This window comes from Alligator mississippiensis, chromosome 3 (genome assembly GCF_030867095.1).
Source record: "Alligator mississippiensis isolate rAllMis1 chromosome 3, rAllMis1, whole genome shotgun sequence".
NCBI lineage: Eukaryota > Metazoa > Chordata > Crocodylia > Alligatoridae > Alligator > Alligator mississippiensis.
Genome location: NC_081826.1, coordinates 289400452 through 289424167, shown reverse-complemented (window position 1 = coordinate 289424167; position 23716 = coordinate 289400452). Strand labels below are relative to the sequence as shown.

The 23716-nt window shown below is 44.6% G+C and overlaps 1 protein-coding gene across 1 annotated transcript in view; it reads right to left on the bottom strand.

The window, feature by feature from the left end:
- The window catches only part of DYM (dymeclin), a 374678-nt gene that overhangs the window by 41953 nt on the left and 309009 nt on the right, over positions 1 to 23716 (bottom strand). The window contains exons 16-17 of the mRNA XM_006259049.4: positions 22369 to 22551; positions 8599 to 8712 (exon numbers count right to left, since the gene is read on the bottom strand). Coding sequence (XP_006259111.1) covers positions 8599 to 8712; positions 22369 to 22551 — 297 coding nt within the window. The remainder of the gene's footprint in view (positions 1 to 8598; positions 8713 to 22368; positions 22552 to 23716) is intronic.

Sequence of the window (23716 nt, the reverse complement as noted above, 5' to 3'; positions counted from 1 at the left end):
CACCATTAGTCCTCTACTAGGTGGTGTCCACACTCTTTTAGGGTCATATTAGCAGTTGATGAGGGTTTTTTTCCACTTGCTGTGGCCAATATGCCTTCTTGGGCCAGTTAAAATCTTGTTCACACTTGACAAAAAGGTGTCTGTTTGTGGACAGCAACTGAATTAATATTCATATTAAGTTTGGGTATGAACCGTTAAAAGACAGACTGGCTTAAAACAATACTGATTTAACCACGAACCATGCTGAACCAATGTCACTGTTCCATCTGCACGCTCCTATACTAGTACAAGTGGAACTCAACTGCTGTAACTTTAAACCTGAATGAAACAAGTTTAAACTGCTGTCAGCAGTTTAGCCCCACTTATCCCATGCTACAAGTGGACAGATGGAACAGTGGCATCGGTTCAGCTGACGCACGTGCCTAAGCTGTAAGTACATTCCATGCCCTTTAAAACAGCACATCTGTCTGAAGCTTTTGCAGTGAAAATATCCTCAAGAGTTCAAGGGCAGAAAATGGAGTTTTCCATAATCACCTCTGCCTAACCCCCCTCAATTTTAATTATATCAGCCTCTTATTTGAGCTCTGTCTGAACTGTTGGGCTCGGCAATACTTCTGCAACCAGCTGAATGGTATCCTCAGTCAGTGAAGTAGCTCTGGGGCAGCTGCTAAACAGCGTTCAAGAATCACCCCATTTCCAATCTCACCTCTGTTCCCTACAATCTGCACTCTGATGACTAAGGGTTTGATTTCTATAAAGAAATGGAAGTTGACTGTGCTGGAAGTGCTTAGCTAAACAGAAGAGCAGGCTTCCGAGTAAGGCTCTGAACTCTGTAACCCAGGGTTTCTGCATTGTCAGGGCACTGGTTGGATCATGGCTTTTTTTCCCCCCCCAATTACCATTTTTGGCACAAGCTTTAGTGCTTGTGAAACTAGAACACATTCTGATGAAGGTTAAACAACACATCACATATCACAGAGGCGCAGTATAGGAACATAATGGCCTTCTTATACAGTGAAAAGTGAGGTTACAAAGCAGCACGCAGAAAGAAGGTGCAACACCAGAGAGGGAAGAAGGATGCAGAGCAAAAATTCAGCTTACAAAAGTGTGCATAAACACCAAATGTCTTAACTTTAAAAATGGCTTACCCAGCGGGAAGTTTCCTTGTAAAGCATTAAATGTGGTCTCTCAAGTGCGTTCGTTCCATGAACGCAAATGTCAGCTTCCAGTTAATAGCTGGCATTGAGAACAAGTTTTCTCACTTATTGTAAAAGGGCAGTTATCTGCTGGCTAACTCCCCTTGAAAATCCTGAGATAACTCCCAGACTCCAGACACAGTCTCACTTCTCTCACGCTCCTAATCCTCAAACTACAGATAATTCTGCAAAGGGAAGAAAGACAGCCTGTGAACTTAAAAAATAGGGGAGGGGAAGGGGAAGAAAGAGACAGAACAAGGCCAATTTTCACCTATCACCATGATCTTTAAATTGCTCTTAATAAGCTTTTGCAATAAAACAGGGAGCCTGGATTGTGGACTGCTTGTCTGCAAAGGAGACAGCTCTATCTCTGAGCCGTGGCTTCCACCTCAGTCTCAGGCATATTAGCTTCATTTATCTCCTCCCATGGGCTAAAGAAGAAATAACCAGCTCTTGATTTCAGCACCTGCCCTTTATCTCTCTGTTTATGCAGGGATCTTCTAAAGACTAATTACTCAAGTTTGGACTTCCCCTGCCTTGCTCAGTGCAGTACTAAAAACTCCTAGTTTCAAGTAATGTTAATTATATTTTGTTTATCTTGAACAGGAGTCAGTTTGCTTCAAAACAGTAAGGAAAATAAGACACAGAGCTTCCATTTCTCAGCATTTATTGGTCCAACAGTTTCAGGCAATTAATCTTCACATATACCTAACCAGCCAAATTTTTTTTGGCATTTTCAGATGGACTTCAGAGCCACGTGCCCCTGACAGATGCACGTGGAAGTGGCTAGGAATGGGCAGGCAGGGCTCTGAAACTGATAAGCACCATTATGCAGAGCAGGATCCTGTTGCAAGTGCTTTTATTTTGGGCTTACATTCATCCATATTTTAACAATGGCTGCAGCAATATGCTCAAGTTCTAATTCCTCCTGAAAATTCACCTTGTCAACAAAAGCCAGATCAGTCCAGAACACTTGCTATTTTACCCCTTGAATTTCCTTATTTTTTAATTGAAAAAGAAAGCCCTGAACGGAGCCACTGGGATGTGCAGCTGCCTTCAGCAAGGGACAAAAAGCCCTCATGCCTCTGTGCCAGTCTGCTTCCTGCTCACCAGACTTACTTTCTGTGCCATGTCTAAGCAGCAGCTGGGAGAGTCTGTCAGGCTGGCACTGCTACTCCTCCTAAACCTGATGTTATAGTGAAAGGTGAGAACAATTTGAATGTTTGGGGTCACAGGTGTCCGAGTCCTCAGAATGAAAGCACTATGGAAAGAGCTTATCACAGCGTGTAGCAATCACATCGGGAGCCTCACTAAAGGTACTGTATGGATTATAGCTATCCTCCTTCATCTGGCTGCTAATGCACTGAGGTTCCTTTGGGCTGCACAACACCTGTGCAGAAGGAGGGCAGATGTTCAGTCTCACCTTTCTAGGCAGCACCCCTCATTTTCAATTAGGAATTTCACTATAAATTCCATTTTCTAGGTCAGACCATGGGCTCATCCAGTATCCTGTCTCCACAGTGACAAAGCGTGGATGCTGAGGAGGAGGACAAACGGAGCATGCCCAAAATCTTCTGCCCCCTGATCCTCTCCTATTGAAGCTTCCAGCATTCAGAGGCTTACAAAGCTCTGATTCAGAGTCTCTACCCATCTGCCATGTTCAATACCCGCAGGCAGGAATTTGTCTCATCCCCTTTTGAACCGGTCTGAGCTACCAGCCTCCACAATACCTTGTGGCAGTGAGTTCCACTAGTGAATTGCACGCCGTGTAAAAAGAACTGCTTCTTGTGTGTTTTAAACCTACTGCCTACTGTCCCCTTGTTCTCGTCTCTGAGAGATTATGAATAATAAATCCCTATTACTTCTTCAGCACCATATATTTTGTTGATCTCGATCATGTTCCTGCTCAAGGGTCTCTTTTCTAAGATGAAAATCCTATTTACATTTCTCCTCAGATGGAAAGCCCTCTGTTCATTTTTGTTGTCCTTCTCTGAAACTTTCCAAGCACTTCCTTTTTTTGAGGTGTGGGGACAAAGTCAAGGCTTGGTTAAAAAATCAGGGACTGAAGCAGAAAGAGAAATGTGACAGTCAGACTTGTGGTGTACCCTAGGGAGACAGAGTGGTACAAAATGTCTGCGTGTGCAGACAGCACAGAGGCCCGACAGGAGAGCTCTGCAGGAAGGAGTCTCTTGAATTGTTGTTTGTTACCATCCCTGTTAGAGGAAACGAATCTGCACTCTTTTTATAAATAAATTACCCTAAGAAAACCCCTGCCTACAGCACTGATTTCTGCTCAGGACAAGCAAATGACCTGCTCTGACCTGACCTTTGTTCAGCAAAGGGACAATAATATAACATAGCACTTGGTATTGGGTGGAACAAGTGACTGGGTGTCAGGGAGCCTAGGCTCTCTTCCTACCCTGCCGTTAACTTACATTACTCTGGGAAAGAGACACGCTTTTCCTGGCCTCATTTTCTGTAACTTTAATACTCCAGTACCTTGCCTCAGCACTTAAAAAGGTGTTTGCAAAAATAAAATGTTTTGCTTTATACGGTGGGAAGTTTCTTCCTAATGCATTATATGTGGCCTGTCAAGCATGTTCATTCCATGAACTCAAATGTCAGCCTAATATCTGTAAAGAAGTTTTGATTCATTGATGAAAGGCACTGCAAAAATACAGATTGGTTTGAATGTTAATTATAAATGTACAAGCGACAAATGTACAAAGCTGTATTTATCAGAAGATTGGCTTTGAAACAAGTTTTCCTCAAAATCACCTGGCATGCTGCCTCAGTTCACAATGCAGGGATCCCAAATCATAACATGGCACACTAAGGAATTAACCTTCGATCTTTGTCAATTATCAATGTATTATTTAATCATGCAATTGATATAAATTGCCTGTGAATAAATTTAGGCTAGAAGTTAGAAACTGGAAGTTAGAAGATGATGTCTAGGGATCTGGGTTTTCTGTTTCCCATGGAAAAATGTTGATTTGCTCCTTTAAAGGAGAAAATCACAGATTTGCTCCTTTAAAGGAGAAAAATGTGGGAAACTGTGGGTGTCCCCTTGCAGGCTGGTAGAATTCCAGCCTGCAAGGGGCTGCTTGGGGTAGGGAGGAGTAGGAGGAGGGCAACAGAGGCAGGGGCACTATGTGCATGGGCATGCACACAGATGCACATGGCCAGCAATTACAGCTAAGCAGTGTGGTGGGAGAGCAGCTCCCGGAGCTCCCTGCAGGTAAATTTATGGGGGAACAGGGCTTAGGTGATAAATTGGGGGGGGGGGAGGGGGGGGCAGGGAGCCTTAGGTGACATATGGAGGGGCAGTGTGCAACACAACTTGTGGGAAGACTGAGGTGATGGTAGCAGCTTCCACCAAACCCACTTGGCAAGGGAGGGAGTGCGGCAGGGATGGTGGCTGGGGGTGCTGCCCAGCCAGAGTAGTGTGTGGTGTCCAGGGTCAGGGCTGGAGCAGGTGGGAATGTGCAGCTGCAGGGCCCAGCCAGGGACTGGGATGTAGCCAAGGGCAGTTCATCAGGGGCGGGTGTGGGAAGAAAGGAGCTCCCCACTTCTGTGTACATTCACTGGGAGGGGTTGGGCCCAGAGGTGATGCGTCAGGGAGGCATAAGGGGGCATGTGCCCCCCACAGATATCTGTCCCTACAGCAGGGCACAGAGCTGCAGCCTGGCTGGACCGGCACTGGGCAGCAGCTGCCTTCGCAGCTCAGCCAGCGGTACCTGGTGCAGGAGGGCAGTGAGGGGAGGAGAGGTTCAGTGCGGCTGCTGCTGCCAGAAACAGAGTTGTGCCCCTGCACTGCAGCAGTGGGTAGTGGGTGCCTCACCTTAGCAGCCATGGTGACACAGCACTCCCAGCAGTGGAGCAGCCTCCCGCCCCACCTTTCTGTGCCGGGTCCTGCTGAGCCACAGAGGCAGCTCCTGCTCAGTTCCAGTCTAGGCAGGCGGCAGCCCTGTGCTCGGTACAGAAATCTGGGGGGCATGAGCCCCCCCCCCAGTCCCACAACCTGTTGCCTATGGTGTTGCCTATGTCCACACCTGCCCTGCCCCACACACTGGGGAGCTGGGGCCTGGGGCAGGGGGCTGTGGGTCAGGAGGGACACCAGCAGAGTTGAGGGAAGGGGGGCTGTGGGTTGGGAGTGAGGGGCAATGGTATGGGCACGGGCAGGACACTGGCATACCAGGGCTGCTCAGCACCACAAAGCAGTGGAGGGGACAGCTGCAGCTGGACCTGTGTCCTGGTGGGCAAAGTGGGCAGGGGGAGCTCTGCTTTTCCATGATAGAAAACAAAATCAAATGCCAAAATATATAGGTATTTCAAATTTATTTTACTTTAATGATTGAGGCACTGGTAGGCCTCCAAACTGCTTTAAAATTGTAAATATCAATAAAACATTGTGTTCAGCTGACACCTATATCTATATAGTGGCGCTTCATTTTCAACATGGAAGACTACAAATCTTACTGTTTTTTTAATCAGAGAATTTTAGATTTTTTAAACAAAGAAAACCAGGATCCCTGATGATGTCTAACCACAGCATTTTGAAGCAATCTTCCAGCTGCAGTAGTGAGGGGAAAACACCTAACTTCTAAATGGAATTCAATAGTTTGTGACAGGGACTATATAATATGGGGCCTGCCATGGCAGCAAACTTGACCTGATTAGGTAGGAAGCCCCTTTTTGTCCTATGTTCTTATGAATCTAACTCTAAAATGACAAAAATATTCAGCTAGCTGAAGCTTTCCATTATCTGTACAAGAGTGTTTTCTCTCTGACAGTTCAACACATGGAACAGCAGTAATTCAAAAGAGATTTCCTTCGTTGTTGTCTTTGTACACAGGTCATTGTGGCACTATCACAAGATCACAGTACAGCTCAAACCCCAAGCTAGGGAGGCCATGATCTAGCAGCCTGGGAACCAGACTTAAAGCGAGGAACTCCTTTAACTTAAACCCAAAGTTTTCTGGTTAGACAGTCTTGCTCCTGTGCTCAGGATAAGACCAACTGCCATATCTGGGGTCTGGAAATAATTTTACTCCATGGTCAGATTAGTACAGACTGCTGGGGTTTTTGCCTTCCTCTGTAGTGGGCATGTGGCCCTCTTCCTGGGATCTCTCAAGTATATATTAACAATCTTTACAGCAGCAGGGTGACAGATGCCATGGTCCCTCCACATATTTGTGGCAGGTTAGGGTGTAATGTTTTGGGTTTTGTGTCAGGGTTGACTGTAGTTTTACTAAAAGGAGAGACCATGGATTTGACCATGGATGCTTTGAACAGACAGGGGGTTGGACTAGACGACCTCTGAAGGTCATTTCCAGCCCACTTTTCTATGATTCTATGAATTTATGCTATTACAATACCACCTTGAAGGCCCACTCAGGATTGGGACACTGAATGATCCAGGCTATGAAAGCTTCCTGCCCCAAAGAATTTATACTCTTACCTAGACAAGACATGTGGCTGCAACAAGTCAGGGATGGAAGACAGAGAAAAGTATAATAAAAATATACGCTTACACAGCCTGGCTCCATGCGCACCTAGGTCTTCTCAGAGAGCACTTAAATATCAGTAGTCATCTGCATCCACCCAGACCCTGCCCATGTCCTATCTATTGCCTGAAAATTTCCTGGAGGTATCAATGGAAGTGGGTCTTGTAGAGGAATCAGGAGGAAAATAATGCAGTGCCTTTACTGATGCTGGGCATGTCTACACAAGACGTTTTACTGCACAATGGATTAATCTACTGTACAGGAAAGCATCACTGTCTACATGTGCAGGACATTTACTGAGCAGTAAAGCAGAGTACTGTGCAGTTAGCTAGTACCTATAAATACAGGTATTAGATTACTGCACAGTAGTTACTGCACAGTAATGCTCATGTAGATGCTAACTGGGAGCAAATTTGCTCCCAGTCAGCCTAGGCAGCAGGGGGCCATGGGAGACAGGGAGCCATCTGTCCCCAAACCTGGTGCTGCTCAGTTCCTGGCTCTCCTCAGGAGCTGATCAGTGCTGGAACTGAGGAGCTCTCTGCCTCCTGTACCAGCTCCCAGCATGAAGCTGGCTGCTTCAGACAATGGGCAGAGACTGGTAATCCAGTCCCCCACCTACGCCCCCAGAGCAGCTCTGCGTGTCCCCTGCCTGCCCAGCCCCTGCGGTTCACAGCCCCTGCCCACCCCCAGAGCAGCCAGATCCATGCTGCGCAGAACTGCTCCAGGGGTAGCCAGGCTGGGAACCCAAGCAGGGCAGCTGCCAGCAAGCCCAGTACACCCCACCTGGCAGGAGGCTTACCAGCAGCTGCCCCACACCTGAAACAGCTCCCAGTGAACCTCCTGCTGGGCCAGGAAGCCCCATCTGGCAGAGGGCTTTATTGTGCAGTAAGCCTAATGCAAATTAATAGCATGTGTAAACATGCGCACTGGGGAAGAAGTTCCCGTGTCAGAAAGTAAGTACAACAGTGATATAGCAAGAAGCAGACAAACGGGTGAGTGAAGCAGCATTGGTGGTGGAACCACAGAGGGAGGAATAACATATCAAAATGGAGGGCAAGGAATGGGTTGGGTTGTGAAGAGCCTTAGAGGTTAAGGATTACAGTGAGCATCTGACATAGCAGAGAAGGGGAAGGCAGAAGACACTAACTAATGCAAAAATGTGAGTCCCGTTTATCTATCTAGATACTCCTAAGGCCCTCATTATGGTGGTACCTGAGAACTGCACCCCACTTAATGGATTTTATCTTTATAACACCCCTGAAAGGCAGGGAAGAACTGTTATCCCTATTGTACAGAGGGTGAACAGAGGGTGAATGTAGGGAAGATTTTAAATGGCTTGCCCATAGTGGTACAGGAAATCAGTGGCCAGATAACGATTGGGCTTCCAAAGTCCTGGATTCATTTTCACTACACCATTTTGTTTCTGCTCCAGAATGAGAAGCCAGGAAAGTGATCCTAACAGTGTTTGCAACAGACCTGAGAGGAACAGACTAGTTCTCTGGAAGGCCAGAGAAGGAGGGTGATAAAGCCAAGATAAGAAAAGATGATGGCCTCACAGTTTTAACACTGTGATGAGAGGGGATAAATTGACTCTTGGAGGCATAATAAGGAAAGCCCCACTCTAGATTTTTGTTCTAGAGAAACTAGGCTCCAAAATTCAGTAACAAATCAAAAAATATAATTAAGGAAAACCCCACCTTTTGTGCACAGCCTTTTGTGCCAAATTAATGAGGTGTTTTAATTTAAAATGCATCTGTATTATGGTCCATAAGTCAGTGTCTTAAGATCTGAATGTAATGGAAAGACAACATTTTGACATATTAAATAAAGGGCGTGTGTGTGATGGATCAGAACACTCCATTTTAATCAACTGAGCCTTTCCCATCACTTACCCTTAGCCTATCTTTGGGCAACGCGACAGCTCCTTGTTTGATGATTTCCAGAACTCGCTCCACTGACAACTCAGCTCCAGCTTGCTCTAACCGGGAGCTGAAAAAGCTGATCACCTGGAATGGAAAGCGATAGTGCATAAACCAAAGAGGCAATTTGATCAATTTTAAGAAGAACCTACTGCATTCTCTCCTTTACACAGCCTAAGTTTAAACTTTAGTTTTCAAAAACATTCATGTCATTACTTCTGCTGTAATCAAGAAACAATCTCAATTAGGACAAGTTAATAAACATTATCAATAAACTTCAACTGGCATTTTGGGCAGGTGATTAATTCAGTTTGTCTAGTAAACAATGTTCAATCAACAGATTTAAGATTTCTAGCACCCACCCAATCAGCATATCTTAAAGTAAAATTTTCTGAAAATTCAGAAACTTGGATTACATCCAGCTAATTTTTTCTGCCAAACCCTGTAAGAAGACAGCAGCCTAATATTTGATGGCAACGGGTTTAAAATGGGTAAGTGCCTTTTGCAACAGATTTCTGACTTTTTAGGACTTACAGGAGATAACACAACTTCAAATGTTAGAAAAGGCACATAGGAACAACACAGGAAACAATCTTACCTTGCGGTAAGTGGATGAACTAGAGCAGCGGGGGTCTAGCTTTTTGCCACAAATTAGCTCCACACTCTTTCCAAGTGTCACTCCCACCCTCTTCACCTGCCATATCATACCCTCTGCTTTCTGTTCCCTGCCTCCATACAATTTGCTGCTCTGCTTTCTCCCTGCTCTGGGCAGCTGTAGCAGGCAGCCGGGAGACTACAAACAGCTGTGCTAGGCTCCACAGCCCCAGCACCAGCTCCATGGCAGTTGTGCATGCACACAACCCCAGACTAGAAGAACCACAGGTTTTTTCATTTCAGTTGGAACATTTGTACATTGACTTTAAAAGGCCAGGATGGCATCTAATCTAACTTCCAATACGGGCTATACCATTTTCTCCAGGGATTTCTGCATTTAGCTCAATGACAGGTGGCTAACAGAAGGCATCTCTTATAGAAAGGCTAGATGTGGTCCCATCCCAGTGTGGTCCAAATGCTTACAGGTTTACAAGAGGGGAAAGAGGCAACCAACTGGGAAACTAGCTTGGCAAGTGTGCTCGCACTCAGTGCCTGCTTGTGATTTTACTGCTATCGATAAATTAGGAAATGTGCACCCTCCCGTCTCATACACAGCATACAGAGACGCGACAATGCACTGCTGTCACAGGATACAGGTAGAAGCAGCTGCAATGCAAATCTAACGACTGCACGATTCTGCAGTTGTTACAAGAGCAACGAAACTGCTCCAACTTTAACCCTGTTTCATTTAGGGTCAAAGTCAGGGTAATTCAGCTCACATCCCTCATTACAGGCCCGTGCGGAGGTAACAGCATGCTACAGCTCCCCTCCCCTTTCAAAGCTGCAGGCAACAGGCAACAGGATGGCTGTGCTGCCACCCCCCTGTATCATGAGGCAACTCCAAAGGCAGGAGATTCTTTTCTTTAAACAAATGCATTTGGGTTTCTCTTCGTGTGCTTCTGGATGTGGAGCCCTGGGGATTTACTTATCAAATCTTTCTCTGTAACCATGAGGGTAGAAATGCACTTTTCTTTTAAACCACGAAAACAGATCTTCATGGAATTATGTGACTACAGGAACCGAGGCTTTAAGAAAGCACAAAATACTGTGGTAAAACTGCAAGAGCTGGTAACCCTGGGCAGAGGCCAATGCAGGCATCCAAAATGCTGGTGATGGAAAGCTACTCACTCTCACCCCAGGTTCTTTGGGCATCGCCCCCCATCGTAGACTCCAGGACCTCAGGCCCGAGTGCCCCATTGGTCCCTCTCTGTTATACTTCCCCAAGGCTCTGCCTCCACATACACCACACTAGCCAGGCCAGGCTGGGTCCCATCATGTTTCACTGCCCCATCAGGTACTAGTTCAGGGCTCTGCCCTGCCCCATTTATCTTTCAGTCCAGTAGGTCCCAGTAGACACAGAGAGTTTTGCCCCAAGTACCCAGCTGGTACACCACTGATCCAGACAATTTCACATTTCTATACTTCCTTTCATGACAAGGGCACCTAAAGCACTTTGCAAACTATATTGCTTGATGTAGAGAAGATGGCAGGAACATGCAGACTAATGGAGCGCAGCTCAGTGCAGAGGAACAGGGAGGGAAGTCCTGGAGCCTACGTGCTGTCCTGTGAAAATTGCCATGGGAACCTCAGAGTCCGATTCCCAGAGCGCACACCACAGGTCTGCTCGCATGAGCGAGCAATTCAAATATCCCCTCACTGTACGCGCTCCTGGTCTGCGTGCATACAACCCAGGCAAGGGGAACTGTGTGTGTCCAGCTCTGAAGGGCATCAATGTCCATTTGTATCTGAATCATTAAAACTCAAGCCCATTGAAGTAACCTTCATTAATCCAATAGAAGTGGGAGCTGGGGGGGTGGAAGGGAGGAGTATACTGTATTATAAAATCTCAGTTGAGCTGCCTTTGTTCTGCAGAGTGAGACACACAGCTGGAGCCAGGAACCATTAACCTAATTATGCCTCACAACTTGGCTGCTGTTAGTAAAACAAAGACAGCTGATGACTTGATTACTTTGGGATTCAAATCAGTCACTCCTTTATCCCCAAACCTGGTATCTCTGCCTCCCGTAGAACATGAAGATTTGTCAGATTTACAAGGCAAACTCTGGGGTGGGAACCGTGCCATATAGAACAATCCAAACATGAAAACATTACTGCTGTCAGCAGCGTCTCCTTTCCAAGACATTTCATGCAACAGTTTAAAAACAAATAAAGTCAAAACACCCCATGCAATCTGAAAACAGAGCCATTGTATAGATCCAGTGGCCAAGCCCATTCCTTGCTGCCTAACCAAGGATAAGGGGAGTCTCTTGCATGTGCAAGAGGGGCTCAGCTTCCACTGACTGTGATCTCTCTTCTCATGTACAGACTATCCAGAAGCCTCCCAACAAAGTCTGGGGCTGTACTAGAGTGCAGAAGACTGGGCAGGACAGAAAGGAGGCAGAGAGGAATTCCCTTTGGTTCCATGGAAGTGAGTCTGAAGACGATTCTGCATCAGCTGATACACAGCCGTCACCAGGAGCCCAGGTACAGCTGAATCCCGAAGGAACTGTACTGACAGGCAAGTGCCCCTGTCCTGATGCTTGTCTCAGGAAACCCACCACGCTTGGAGGTAAGCCCTGTGGTCTTGGTGGCGAGGACAAACCCTAAATGTTATGATATGACATGATCTTCTTTCAGTGGAATAAAGGAGGAGGAAGGAGGAAATTTGACTGCTTGAGCTAAGTCACTATTAAGAAAAACTAGGAACAAGTTGAGGGGGGCCAGGGGAAGATGGACCAACTGAAGAAGAAGCCAGGCAAACTGGCTTGGCAACTTGGAGACTAAAATGAGAAGCTGGTAGAGGACAGGCAGGCCTGGCAAAGGGGCCTGCACGTGCCCAAAGAGAACACGCTGTCTTCAGATCCTAGTTGTCAGCAAGCCCTTGATTCAAGGATGATCTCTATCACAGTTCACTGACGGGTCTTCAAGTGGCTTGAGAATCCAAACCTTGAGTCACATATCTGCCCACAGAAGTTACCAACCTCTCCACAGGAGAGAGCAGGCTGTAGACGGGATCCCTCTCCTTTTCCTTCCTCCGCTCTCTCGTCTCTGCTTCAAGGGCAAGATGCTTTACCTTGAAATGGGCTGCCACTTGGTTGAGGTTCCAGTGCCACTCGAGTCAGTCAGCAGCCAGCTCCTCCCAACTCCTGATGTCAGCATCTATTTTCTTGAGGTATGCCTTCAATGTGTCCTTGTAGTTTTCCTCTGGCTACTGCAAAATCTCAGTCCATTACTAAGTTGGGAGCAGAGTATTTGGTTTGGGAGCTGAGAGTTAGACATCTGCACACAACGACTGGTCCAGCCAAGTTGGTGCTTGAGGAACACAGACTCAATGCTGATAACACTGGCTTTAGCGATGATGCTGGCGTTTGTGTAGAGATCTTCCCATTTAATGTAGAGGATTTTCTGGAGGCATCATCTGTGATACCTCTCCAGGTTCTTGAGATGACAGTGGTAGGACACCCATGTTTCACATATGTACAGGGGAGTGGAGATGACGACTGCATTGTAGACCTAGATCTTGGTATCTTTCTGGAGAAGACAGTCAATACAGAGACACCAAAGCAATTTCCCAAAGGAGGCACTTGTGCATCAGATTCTGTGCTGTTTCTTCTCAAAGTTCACTCTATGGGAGGGGTGGCTACTGAGGTACGGGAAGTGCTTGACTATTCCCAGGGTCTTTCCCTTGACAGTCATTTGGGGAGGAAAGGAATGTATAGTTCCTGAGTCTCGATGTTCACCTGAGTTCAGCTCTTATCCACAAAGCTCACCCCTGACTTGTGATGGTCCACAGAGGGGGATGACAACCTACTACTGCTGGCACCCACATGCTGAGCAATGAGAATAGTTGCTCATTCAGTGAGTGTAGTCCATCTTGTGTACAGAATGTGGAAAGAACAGCATGTCATAAGTCATTGCAGACTGTATCACAAGCTGTATATGTACAATGGACTGACCTAAGGCAATCTTAATTTCAGCATTTCTTAACTTATGAATATTTGACCTCATGATCTCAATAATCTTTTAATGTATCCTATATATGTCTCTAATGTCTTTTCTAACCCCTTAGTGGTTACCTGGAGGATATTAAATTAAAAATGTTCAGAGAAGTGGGACTTGATGTCTCTTTAAGGTGTGGGGACCTCACCAGTAGAATATCTCCTGTGGTCAAAATGTGATTACATCTCTCTCCTCCCCTTTTAGGATAATTTTATTGAGAACACAAGTGAATAATATAAACCATTTCACTAGCAAACATTATAGGCCAGGACCAAAAATAGGCCATATGGGTAAAAGAAAAACATTTTAAAAGTTTACATGCATAAAGAAGTGTAACAAAGTAATTTATACAAATGGTAAAACTTAAGTTAAAAAAAAGGAATGGAATGAAAAAAATGTGACACAAAACTGACTTTGAAACAGCTTTTTCTATCACTATAACTAAAGCAGGGTAGCTAAGTGCTCTTTAGAGATTTCATTTTTAAGCTAGTCATTTTTCCTCCCATGTCTAAAACTTCAGATATTTTGGGTAGCTATCTAGACAGTTAGAGCATAATATTCCCTGCCTCTCCCCTCAGTTAAAAGCAACAGTAATTAAAGCAGCCAGCAAGAGAATTCTTGACAGTGCATTGTGCATCTGCTTGGCATTAGAAAAATTATCCACCTGGCAATGGCAATGTAAAAGCTACTGTAAAAGATCAATTATAATGAGAATGCTTTGTCCATCTAGAAGAAAAGAAAATACTTTTAAGGCATTTTACCACCGAGAAAAGGTAGAAGGAAGAACTGCTGTTGCCTTTTCAGGGTTTTTAATGAACGTCAAAAGCATGAAGAACACTGGGTGGTCCCTGTTTGGTGTGGTGTTTCATATATACTTATTTAGATTTTCAGTTTTAAATATGTACAGAATGTTATGTATTAGAAATTAAATGGAATATTTGAATAATTCAATTTTTAACCCAAATACTGTATTACTAGAATATGAGGTTTCCCCCCTGAAACTAGGACTGGGGGTGGAAAAAACCCTCTCATCTTAGAACCGAGTGTAGGCCAAGCAAGCAGCTCCTGTGGCTCTGGACAAGGCCAAGGTGGCTCTTGTAGCAGGTAGGGGATGTGTGGGAGAGAATAGGAAAGGGGGAGAAGGGATGCATGTACAAGAGGAGGGAAGTGTAGTGCAGGAGGAAGGGGAGCACGGAGTGAGGGGAGTACAGGGAAGGGGTGGGTATGCAGTGCAGTGGGGAGTGCAGGGGAAAGGGCGTACAGTGGAATTGAGAAGCACAGGGGAAGGGGTGTGCGATTCAAGGGGAAAGCAGGGAAAGGGCATGGGGTAAGGGATGCACAGAGCATGGGGGAAGTGGAGCGTTGAGTGAGAGTAGCATAGGGAAGGGGTGCAGGGAAGGAGCATGCAGTGCAGAGAAAGCACAGGGAAAGGGATGTATGAGCAGGAAGAGCACAGGAGAGGGACATGCAGAACAGTGGGGGTGCTGCTGTGGCTCCAGCCCTAACCCTGATGGGCTGGAGGCTCAAGCCAGAGCTGCTGCTACTGCTTGGCTCAGCTGGGTGCTCCATGTCCCCAGCAGAGACAGAGCAACCAGCTAGCTACAAAGAGGGCAGGCACAAGAGGGGTACAAGTGGTAGGAGGGGGAAGGCAGTGATGGGGGGAGTGGCGGGGAGGGGCAGGCAATGGGGAACAAGTGACAAGGGGTGTGGGGTAAGCTGCCTGCCCCTCAGCCGCCGCTTTCCCTGCCACTACTCTGCCTGTGGGAGTGGTGGGAGAGAGACATTTAAGAGGGCCCTCCCACAACTAGATTCTACACGTGGAAAATTAAAACAAATGTATACATTTTCCATGTCTACAGTCCAATAACTGGGGGGTTGTCTTAAACGCAGGGTCATTTTAGAGTAAATATGGTATCAGAATTCCACAAGCAAACCATGGGCTTAAGACAAAAAGGGAAGTATATGCATGGGAGACAGTAGAAAGGCACCTAATATATTGTCACAGAAATGTAATAAAATTGAGCAAAAGCTAAAGTGACTTTTCTCTCCAATTCCTTTTCTAGTGAAATCAAAGATGACCAATTTTTTATATAATTTATTAGGCCAAATAAAAACTAGATGAGTATTACCACAATTTTTTAAGAAAAAAAAGCAAAATACACGGGAAAACCCTATGCAAATAATTCAGTCTAGCAGAACAATCATGCTCAGATGTCTGAGCTAGTCATGAAAAACAAAGGATTTTCCAATGAAGGATTCTGAACTATTTTCCACTCATTAAATAATTTAGTTGCATTTAAATAAATCCTCAAAATTAACAGATTTCATCTTCTTGCCCACTTAAAAGAAACTAATCCTGTAAAAAAATGCAATTTGGACATGTGAATCTGAAAAGGCTTCAATTTTTATCAAGGGCTATTTTAGAACCCGAGGTTAAACACACATTTTATTACATTTGGAGATGGATAACAACAGAAGCTCAGTAAGCACGTCCTGAAGAATTTTATGTTCAACGAATATATCATCCATTTTAATTTCTTGGAAATCACTGTTTGCTCCAAGCATCTGGCCAACAGGTCTGGTAAATAACTGCATGGTTGATCATGGGCACCCCACACTGATCCCTCTGAAACATTTAAAGCCAAACCAATACACACCGACAAAGGCCCTGTCTACATGAGGAAACTAGGCCATTGTAACAGGTTGCTAGTTCAGTATTTGGCCCAACCCTTAACAAGAACTGAATTTTTTTTACCCAGGTGTAAATCAGGACCCAGGTATAAATGCATCTGGCCCTTGTTACAGAAAATGCATTTCTCTAGGGGGAGCCATTAACAGTTTTAATATCCCAACAGAGATGCATCTTAAATTCCTTCTTTTCATGAGCAATAAATTAACATTCTCTTGCACAGGGAAGAAAAACTGTCATCAAGGTGATAGTATGATCTACGATAAAGCTGATTTAGTGATTTTTATGTTATAGAAGATTAGGCAGAATGGCTGTCTGCCTCTCTATCATGCTCGAGTCCTTTGACAGTTTGAAAGAAAGAAACATTATTTATACTGATAAAACATTTGACACATATATAAATGTATATACATTTTATTATATAAAAAATAAGCAAATCCCAAAACCAAATTTTAGTCAATATAATTTTTTTTTTCTCAGCCTGAATCCTCTTTTGGTTTTAGCTGAAATGCTACATAGCCTGTGAGCACCTCACAGTGCCACCTGCCCAACCAGCAATGTGACAACTCTTAGTTATCTCCCTTGTAGCTAAAAGCAATCGCTGGATTCACTGCTGTCTCTCTCTTGCCCACAATTTTCAAGGTTAGCTCTGTGAAAGAGGAAAATCACCTTGGCAATGAATTAAAAAAAACCAAAAACCCTGGACTTTCCTTGTTATAGCAATGAAAACAGAAAGACACTTGTATACTCTGAGGTTTGCTATTTTATATTTGCAGCAGTACTCACCAACAGTGAATGTGCCAAATCCACAAGGAAATCAAAGGGGAAGAAAATAAACTTCTCACAATAACACACCTAGGATCAGCACTTCATTTAAGCAGATTCCTCAGGGGGACACTTAGGTATAGTATGGTGACTGCTGCTAGCACCATCTGGCCTGCCAGGATAGGTCATGCAGAGCCTGACTCACATCTAGCTCTACTGAAACTGGTTTCAGAGGTTGATGAGAGCTATGCAAAAGGGTCATCATCAACCTTTAAGTAAGGCCAAACTCTCCTGCCTTCACATTCGAATGAACAGTAGCTTCACCAGAAATTCTGTGAATCTCCCAAGGGACTCCACATCCCCCTTTCATGAGAGATTATTCAGTCACATTGGGGAAAGTGTCACAAACTCCAAGGAAGGTGTATCATCATAAAAAACCTTTCATTGAGAATTTTTAACTAGGCTCTCAATTAACAGGACTGCAATATTTTTTTGGATAGTCTTGGAAACGTACCCCACCCCAACATTTCTAACCAAATAAAAGTAACCCCTCAAACCATTTACAGTGCTTGGTATTCAACATAACCTTTATATTTCCACTCTTGATGAGAGGTAAAAGAGCAATGATCATGATCAGGCCAAGTCCTGTAAACAACAGGTCTGAAAAAAGGAGCTGTCATATTAAAGCCACATCTCTTAATAAATAAGTCTAACTGGAGAAGGTGATGGGGGCCTTGAGACCCCCACAGGGGATTTAACTCTCGCAGGCATCACAGTGGACCTGGGTCTGATTCTCTACAGCTGCTGACCTCCCGGTCTCTCGTAGCGTACCTGAGAAACAAAGGTCTAGCAGCTCCCAGAGCTGTCTGCTGAGTTGCACATCCCAGGGACCCGCTTCTCAAAGAAGTTGTAAGAAACATGAAATAAACAAGCTAGGGACCCTCCACGCCATTCACAGTATAACTCCAGTCTTTCAACTACCAGCTAGGAACCTCTACCAAACTCCTGGGACATATGAGGCTCTTGATCATCCCTGAAATACAGGCAGGTAGGCTGCACATATGGGGGCAGTAGGGGAAGGAAGGGAGTTGGTAGTCAGCCAGAACAGAAATCCTACCATTCTTTGCTAAATAAACCAGATGGAGAATATCCCATTTAGGCAAACAAGATGCACAATATCATATTAAGATTACTTTCTAAAATGAAAAGTAAATTAATAGGAACCAGAAGGTATTTTGACTTCAGTCTCCCTTCTAGCATGTTAAGCATACCCATATGCTCCCAGTCAGATGGCAAGGGTGATTTTTAGCTTATTTATAAAAAATGTAGAGAAGGGAATAAACAAAAGAAGCTTGCAATTTATGTTGGGAAATAGTCTGTCAGTGGTCACCAATAAACACTGCCAGGTCTGCCTCAAATGCAGAGGTTACACCTCAGTATTTCAGCATTACCTCTAAAAAATAACTTTCATGCTTCAAACAGGGAGTCCAAGTTCTTAGTTACGTAAGGCTGCGGCTGCACTGCACAGTTAACCAACAACTAAGGTCTGAGCACGTGAATTAGCTTAGCCTGGCTCTGAGCATCCCTGGGTCTATGCCTGGGTTTGTGCTATCACAGTTTCTGGACTCACCCGTACACTACAGGGAGCACATCCTATGGGTGTCCTGTTACACTGAAGAATTTTCCCAGTTAAATGTAGAAGGCATTGTCCAAGCACCAGGAACTTGGTCAGGCTCTAACTCAGGGTTTGCTCTGCCTAATTACTGGTCTATTCTGCACACAAGTGGGTGCAAGTGAGTAGGGCTTATTTTCTTGGTGGGGGGTGGTCCTGGAGTCAGGAGGGAGACCGTACAGACATGCCCTTCTACAAGAGTACTTTTATTTAACCTCTGTTTTTACATCTGTAAGTGGTGTTAATACAATTTACCACTCGCTAGCTCTAGGATGTGGGCAGAAGTGGTCCATGTGCTGTGGTAGTGGGGAGCTGCAAAAGGCAAATACTGATTCTAACCCTTCTGAGGATGGAAGTGGGATGAACTGGGGGCCAAGCGCATCTTTGGGGAGGAAGTTAAATCCAATAATTTATTCAGTCAGGAGAGCTGACAGCTGGTGACAGGTACATTTTCAAAATAAAAAAAATTGACATCCTTGCTTTTCTAACTAAGATGTTATTTAAAAATTCAAGACAGTCCAATGGAAAGCTTTAAATAGTTCAAAGTCTTCAGAGCCTGTCTGGCACTCTGCTGTATCTCAATATTCATGGCTCCTGCCCCCGCTCCTGGGCAGAGGGGTTGTGGTTGTTTAAGCTGTTAAAAAAAAAACTACACATCATCTGTTACAAAGCGAAGAACACCTCTGTCTTCAACATACAGTGTCTAGGTGGGCAACAGTGAGTCAGGCAACAATACCTCCGCTCTATTCCTGGCTCTGTCAATGATTTACTGTCGCAGACCTTACAAACACACAAGCTACCTCTCACACTGGGCACTATGACAGCTGGTTAGTTTGCCAAACTATCACTGTCTACTTTCATGGTACCACGGTCCTCTTCAAGCAATATAGAGAAGAATGAATGCAAACCACCTGGCCCTGGCCATCTCTGCATGCCATCAGCATCATTTGCACGCAGTAGCCGCTAAAGGCCTAAGGGCATTTTCAGTTCAGACCCTCTAAAGATATTTGATGACTGGTGAAATGGAACGTGAGAATGGAGATGGGAAAACGGGGTGGGGGGGGAGAGGGAAAAAACAGGGATCGAGATTAAGCCAATTCAGCTAAGAATGCAGGATGTTTTGCTTATAGGGTCATAGGAAAATAAGGCTGGAAAGGCTCACAGGATCATCTAGTCCAGCTCTCTGCTCAAGGCAGGATAATCCCTAACTAGAGACCATCCCAGCCAAGCGTCTGTCTAATCTGCTCTTGAAAATTTCCAAGGCTGGAAATTCCACAAGCTGTCTAGGCAGCCTGTTCCAATGCTTGACCACACTCACAGCCAGAAAGTTCCTCTTCATTTCCAACCTAAATTTTCTCGCCTGCAGCTTGAGGCTATTGCTCCTAGTCCTGTCTCCTATAGCCAGAGAGAAAAGCCCCTCTCCATCTTGTGTGTCATAGCCCTTCAGGTATCAAAAGGCTGTTATCAAATCCCCCCTCAGTCTTCCCTCTACAGACTAAATAATCCTAGTTCTTGCAACCTTTCCTTACAAGTCATGTTTCCCAGGCCCCTAATCATTTTTGCTGCTCTATGCAGGGCTCTTCGAAGTGTCCACATCCTTCTTGAAGTATTCCAGGTGAAGCCTCAGCAGTGCTGAATACAGCAGAAGAATCACATCCCTTGTTTTGGGAACACTCCTGTTAATACAACCCAGGATGCTGTTGAACTCTTTTGCAACAAGAGCACACTGTGGGCTCACATTCAGCTTATGGTTTGCTGTAACCCCCACTTGATACCTCCTCCCAACTAAACACTGAACCATTGGTTACTACTCATTGAACATGATAATCCAACTAGCTATGTATTCACCTTGCACTACAACTTTGGATCATCTGGAGTCTTTTCAAAATTCTATGGCATCCAAACCAAACAGACAGACAGGCACACAAATAGATTTTTAATAACACTGAATGAAAATTTAGGTATCCACTGCAGTAAGAAATCCAGTGTATTAAATCTCCAACAGCTTGAATCTAGTGCTCTTAACATGGCAAAGTTAAAGTACTGCCTTATAATATTTTGGCTTTGATGTCTTGATTGCTAGGAGTCCGATCTTGGAATCCCTCTTCTATGAAGAGAGGCCCCGCTGAAGTCAAAGGGAGTTCCTGGAACTGCTGTGCCTTCACATGGGATATTTCAAAAGCTGTATTTATAATGCCTCTTGTTATACAAGAGCTGCTTCAACAATTTTAGAGCATCTCTTCTGAGCTGCAATCTCAAATGTCAAAGGATCAACTAATGAGGGGTATGTAGCCTGGATATCAGCACAGCACAATTAACAAAGGAGGAAGTGGAGGAAAATATTTTGGTACACAGAAGTCTCTCAGCTATAAAATAAAAGAGGATGAATTAAAACTGAAAGGAAAAAATGAAAACAAATTTTGTTGCAAAAAACTTCTGGTTTTAATTTTGTTTTCCACGAGAAGAGCAATTTTGCAGCAGTTTTGATATGGGGTAAATGAGAAAAAAACCCTCACATCATTGTAGTTCAAGCTAGACAGTCGCATGCATTTTCCACATTATGCAGCAGATAGAACATGGCACAAACGCAGAATACCTCGAATGCTGCAGTGCGAGACTGAAGTTAAACAGCAGAGACTGAGCTGGGGAAGCCACACCTGCTTCCTATAACACTGCCTCTGGCCTCATTTTTATAAGCATGTTTGCAAGCTCTCCCACAAAATGTAAATATATTTTAAAAATCCCTAACCAGGTCTCTAAACACCCTTGAGTATTATTTGATTCCTCTATACCCACTTCTATTTCCACAAATTGAAAGAATGATGGACTTTAAATGCAGTGAATTAACACCAAACTTCCTAAAATATGGATGCTAACATAAAAATACCAGTATATTATCTCAATTAGTGGGACTAGTCTACAAAACACCTATTTCAGTAAGTCTAACTGTTTGGCAGTGAACTATGGCAGGAAGAGATGGTAAAAAAAAATAAAACTATTCCATTTGAATTACTGTGAGTATATCAAGTGGTGGAGATCAAAATATTGAACAGATTTAAAGGTATGAGAGAGATTTTCTAGCAGAGAACTGCACTCAAGTCCTTCATATATGAACATTAGAAGTCAAGACTATATTTCACAGAAACTGCTTAATAATCGATTCCCATTCCTCCCTAATTCCACATTTTACAAGTCCTCAGTATCATAGTAGCCTGTCTAAGCGGAGCCTCAGATGAGGGACTGACATGGCTCCCTGCACAGACTATCAAATTCATGTTCAATAATAACCAATATGGGTTTTCCCAAGAATGGCACAGGTGGATCCCTCCCCACAAAAAAGCAATAGAAGCTGCCTCTAAAATTTTTGGTTATATTCTTTTTAATGGTTCCCCTGAAGAGGTCCAGAATGCTGGAGGCTAATGCTCTTGTAGGCAAAAGCAGTGCAAGTATAGAGAGGCTTTAGGGAGGCGGGCAGCTGCTTGTCTGCTCCTAAGATGCCTAAGAAACTCTCCTTCAGCTCTTAATAGTCTAATAATGGTGGGAAAACAGAAAAGTTACTGGCTAAGATCCTTGCTGCTTTGAGAGAGAAAGCAAGCTCTTGTGGTGGGTCCCTGCAGAGGGGTAGAATAAAGAGGAGCAGAGAAGGATTCAACAGCTTGGGAAATTCCTTATCAGCGAGGTCCCCAGATCCCATGGATTCTGTCAAATACGGACAGATTATAGCCTGGTTTTCCTGAAGCCCCAAGAAATGAGGGTGGGGAGAAGAGTGGGGGGGCTCCCAGAATTTCCACTCCTTCCTATCCTCATAGTAAAGATTGGGTAGCTCAATGTTAATAGACTCTAAAAATACCTAGCAAAGGAAAGGAGTATCAACGATCAGCATTTAACACCTCTCAAAATCCCAGAGAGTTAAGAAGGTTCTCAGGAGACTCCTTGTAACCAATTAATTGAAACTATTACTTACCAGGTCTATATTTTGCATTACATCTTGGAAGGAAGGGTGAGTTCGAAACTGCTCAAAGAGATCCCTCTTGTAAAGCAGTGCATATACCAAATTGGGATTGTGATGGAGAGAGTTGGCCAGGCAGGAGTTGATAATCTCAAGCATCATTCGGATCACTTCTTCAATCACATTCAGATCCTGTGCCTTTAAGAAAGGAAAAAAAAAGAGAGAGATCAGCATGCTTTTTTCCATTCTAAAATATATTAGGTAGTAAAGACACTGCACAGGTATCATTACTGATAGAGCTTTCATCTGGCTGATGTCTGATCAGTGGTGAACAAATCTTGAATTCTTGTCTGTATATATATACCCTCTGAATTGCTGTGAGTAGATGTGTCTTAATACATGCATTTTTGTAATAAAATCCAGATCTGCAACAGAATTCCAACAGACTCCAGGATTCTACTTAACAACGTGTTCAAAACCAAGAAACGAACACAAATTGTGCATGTTCCTGGCTCCAAAATGTTTTACCTACAGATACTGCAGAGAGCTAAATTCACTACGGTTTTGTGACCATCACTCCTAAGAGCTGGTGCAGGTACAAGCAGTTTATTCCAAGTACACTGCATTATATTTTCTGTTCATCATATTTAAAAAAAAAAAAAAAGAAGTGTGTTGGAGGGCAGGAAAGATGTCAGTAAGGAATAAAATTAAGAATATGAAGGAGAAAAAGAAACAAACAAGCAGGCTGATTGTCTGGACAAGAACACACTTATCCTCCAAATGTTACTGTCCTTATGGTAAAGAGGAGCACTCCAGGCTCCCACAGCTAGAACGCAGATGACTGACAAAGAAGATTGCTTTTGAGAGTGCTCTCCAACCTTCATGCTCTAGGTTAAATGGTACATCTCGTGGCCTACGCAAGCGCTGCTGCCCAGCAATGCATGGCTCCACCCTGTTTCGGGAGCTGCATGTGGTAGCAAGGAGTGGAGTCAGGCCGACCCACCTCTATTGCATGGGGCTCCCCGCGACACACATCCAGCTTCCGGTATTTGTGCACCACTGGGGGAAACCCCCGTGCAATGGAGCTGGTGGCCTAGCCCCACTCCCTACTGCCATGTGCAGCTCATGGGACTCCACTGGAAGTGATGGGGAGCCCTACCCCCTGCTTCCTGGAAAGGGATGTATGCCATGGGGGGAGGGGAGTGTGTGTGGAGGGTCTCCACGCGCCACCTCCCCACACCCTATCCACCCAAGCTCTGTACTCCTGCCACCCCCCCGGGCATGGGCCCTGGGCTTTGTGCTCCCACCCACCCAAGCCCCATGCTCCCACCCATCTGCAGCTTCCCTTCCCCCCACCCTGCTT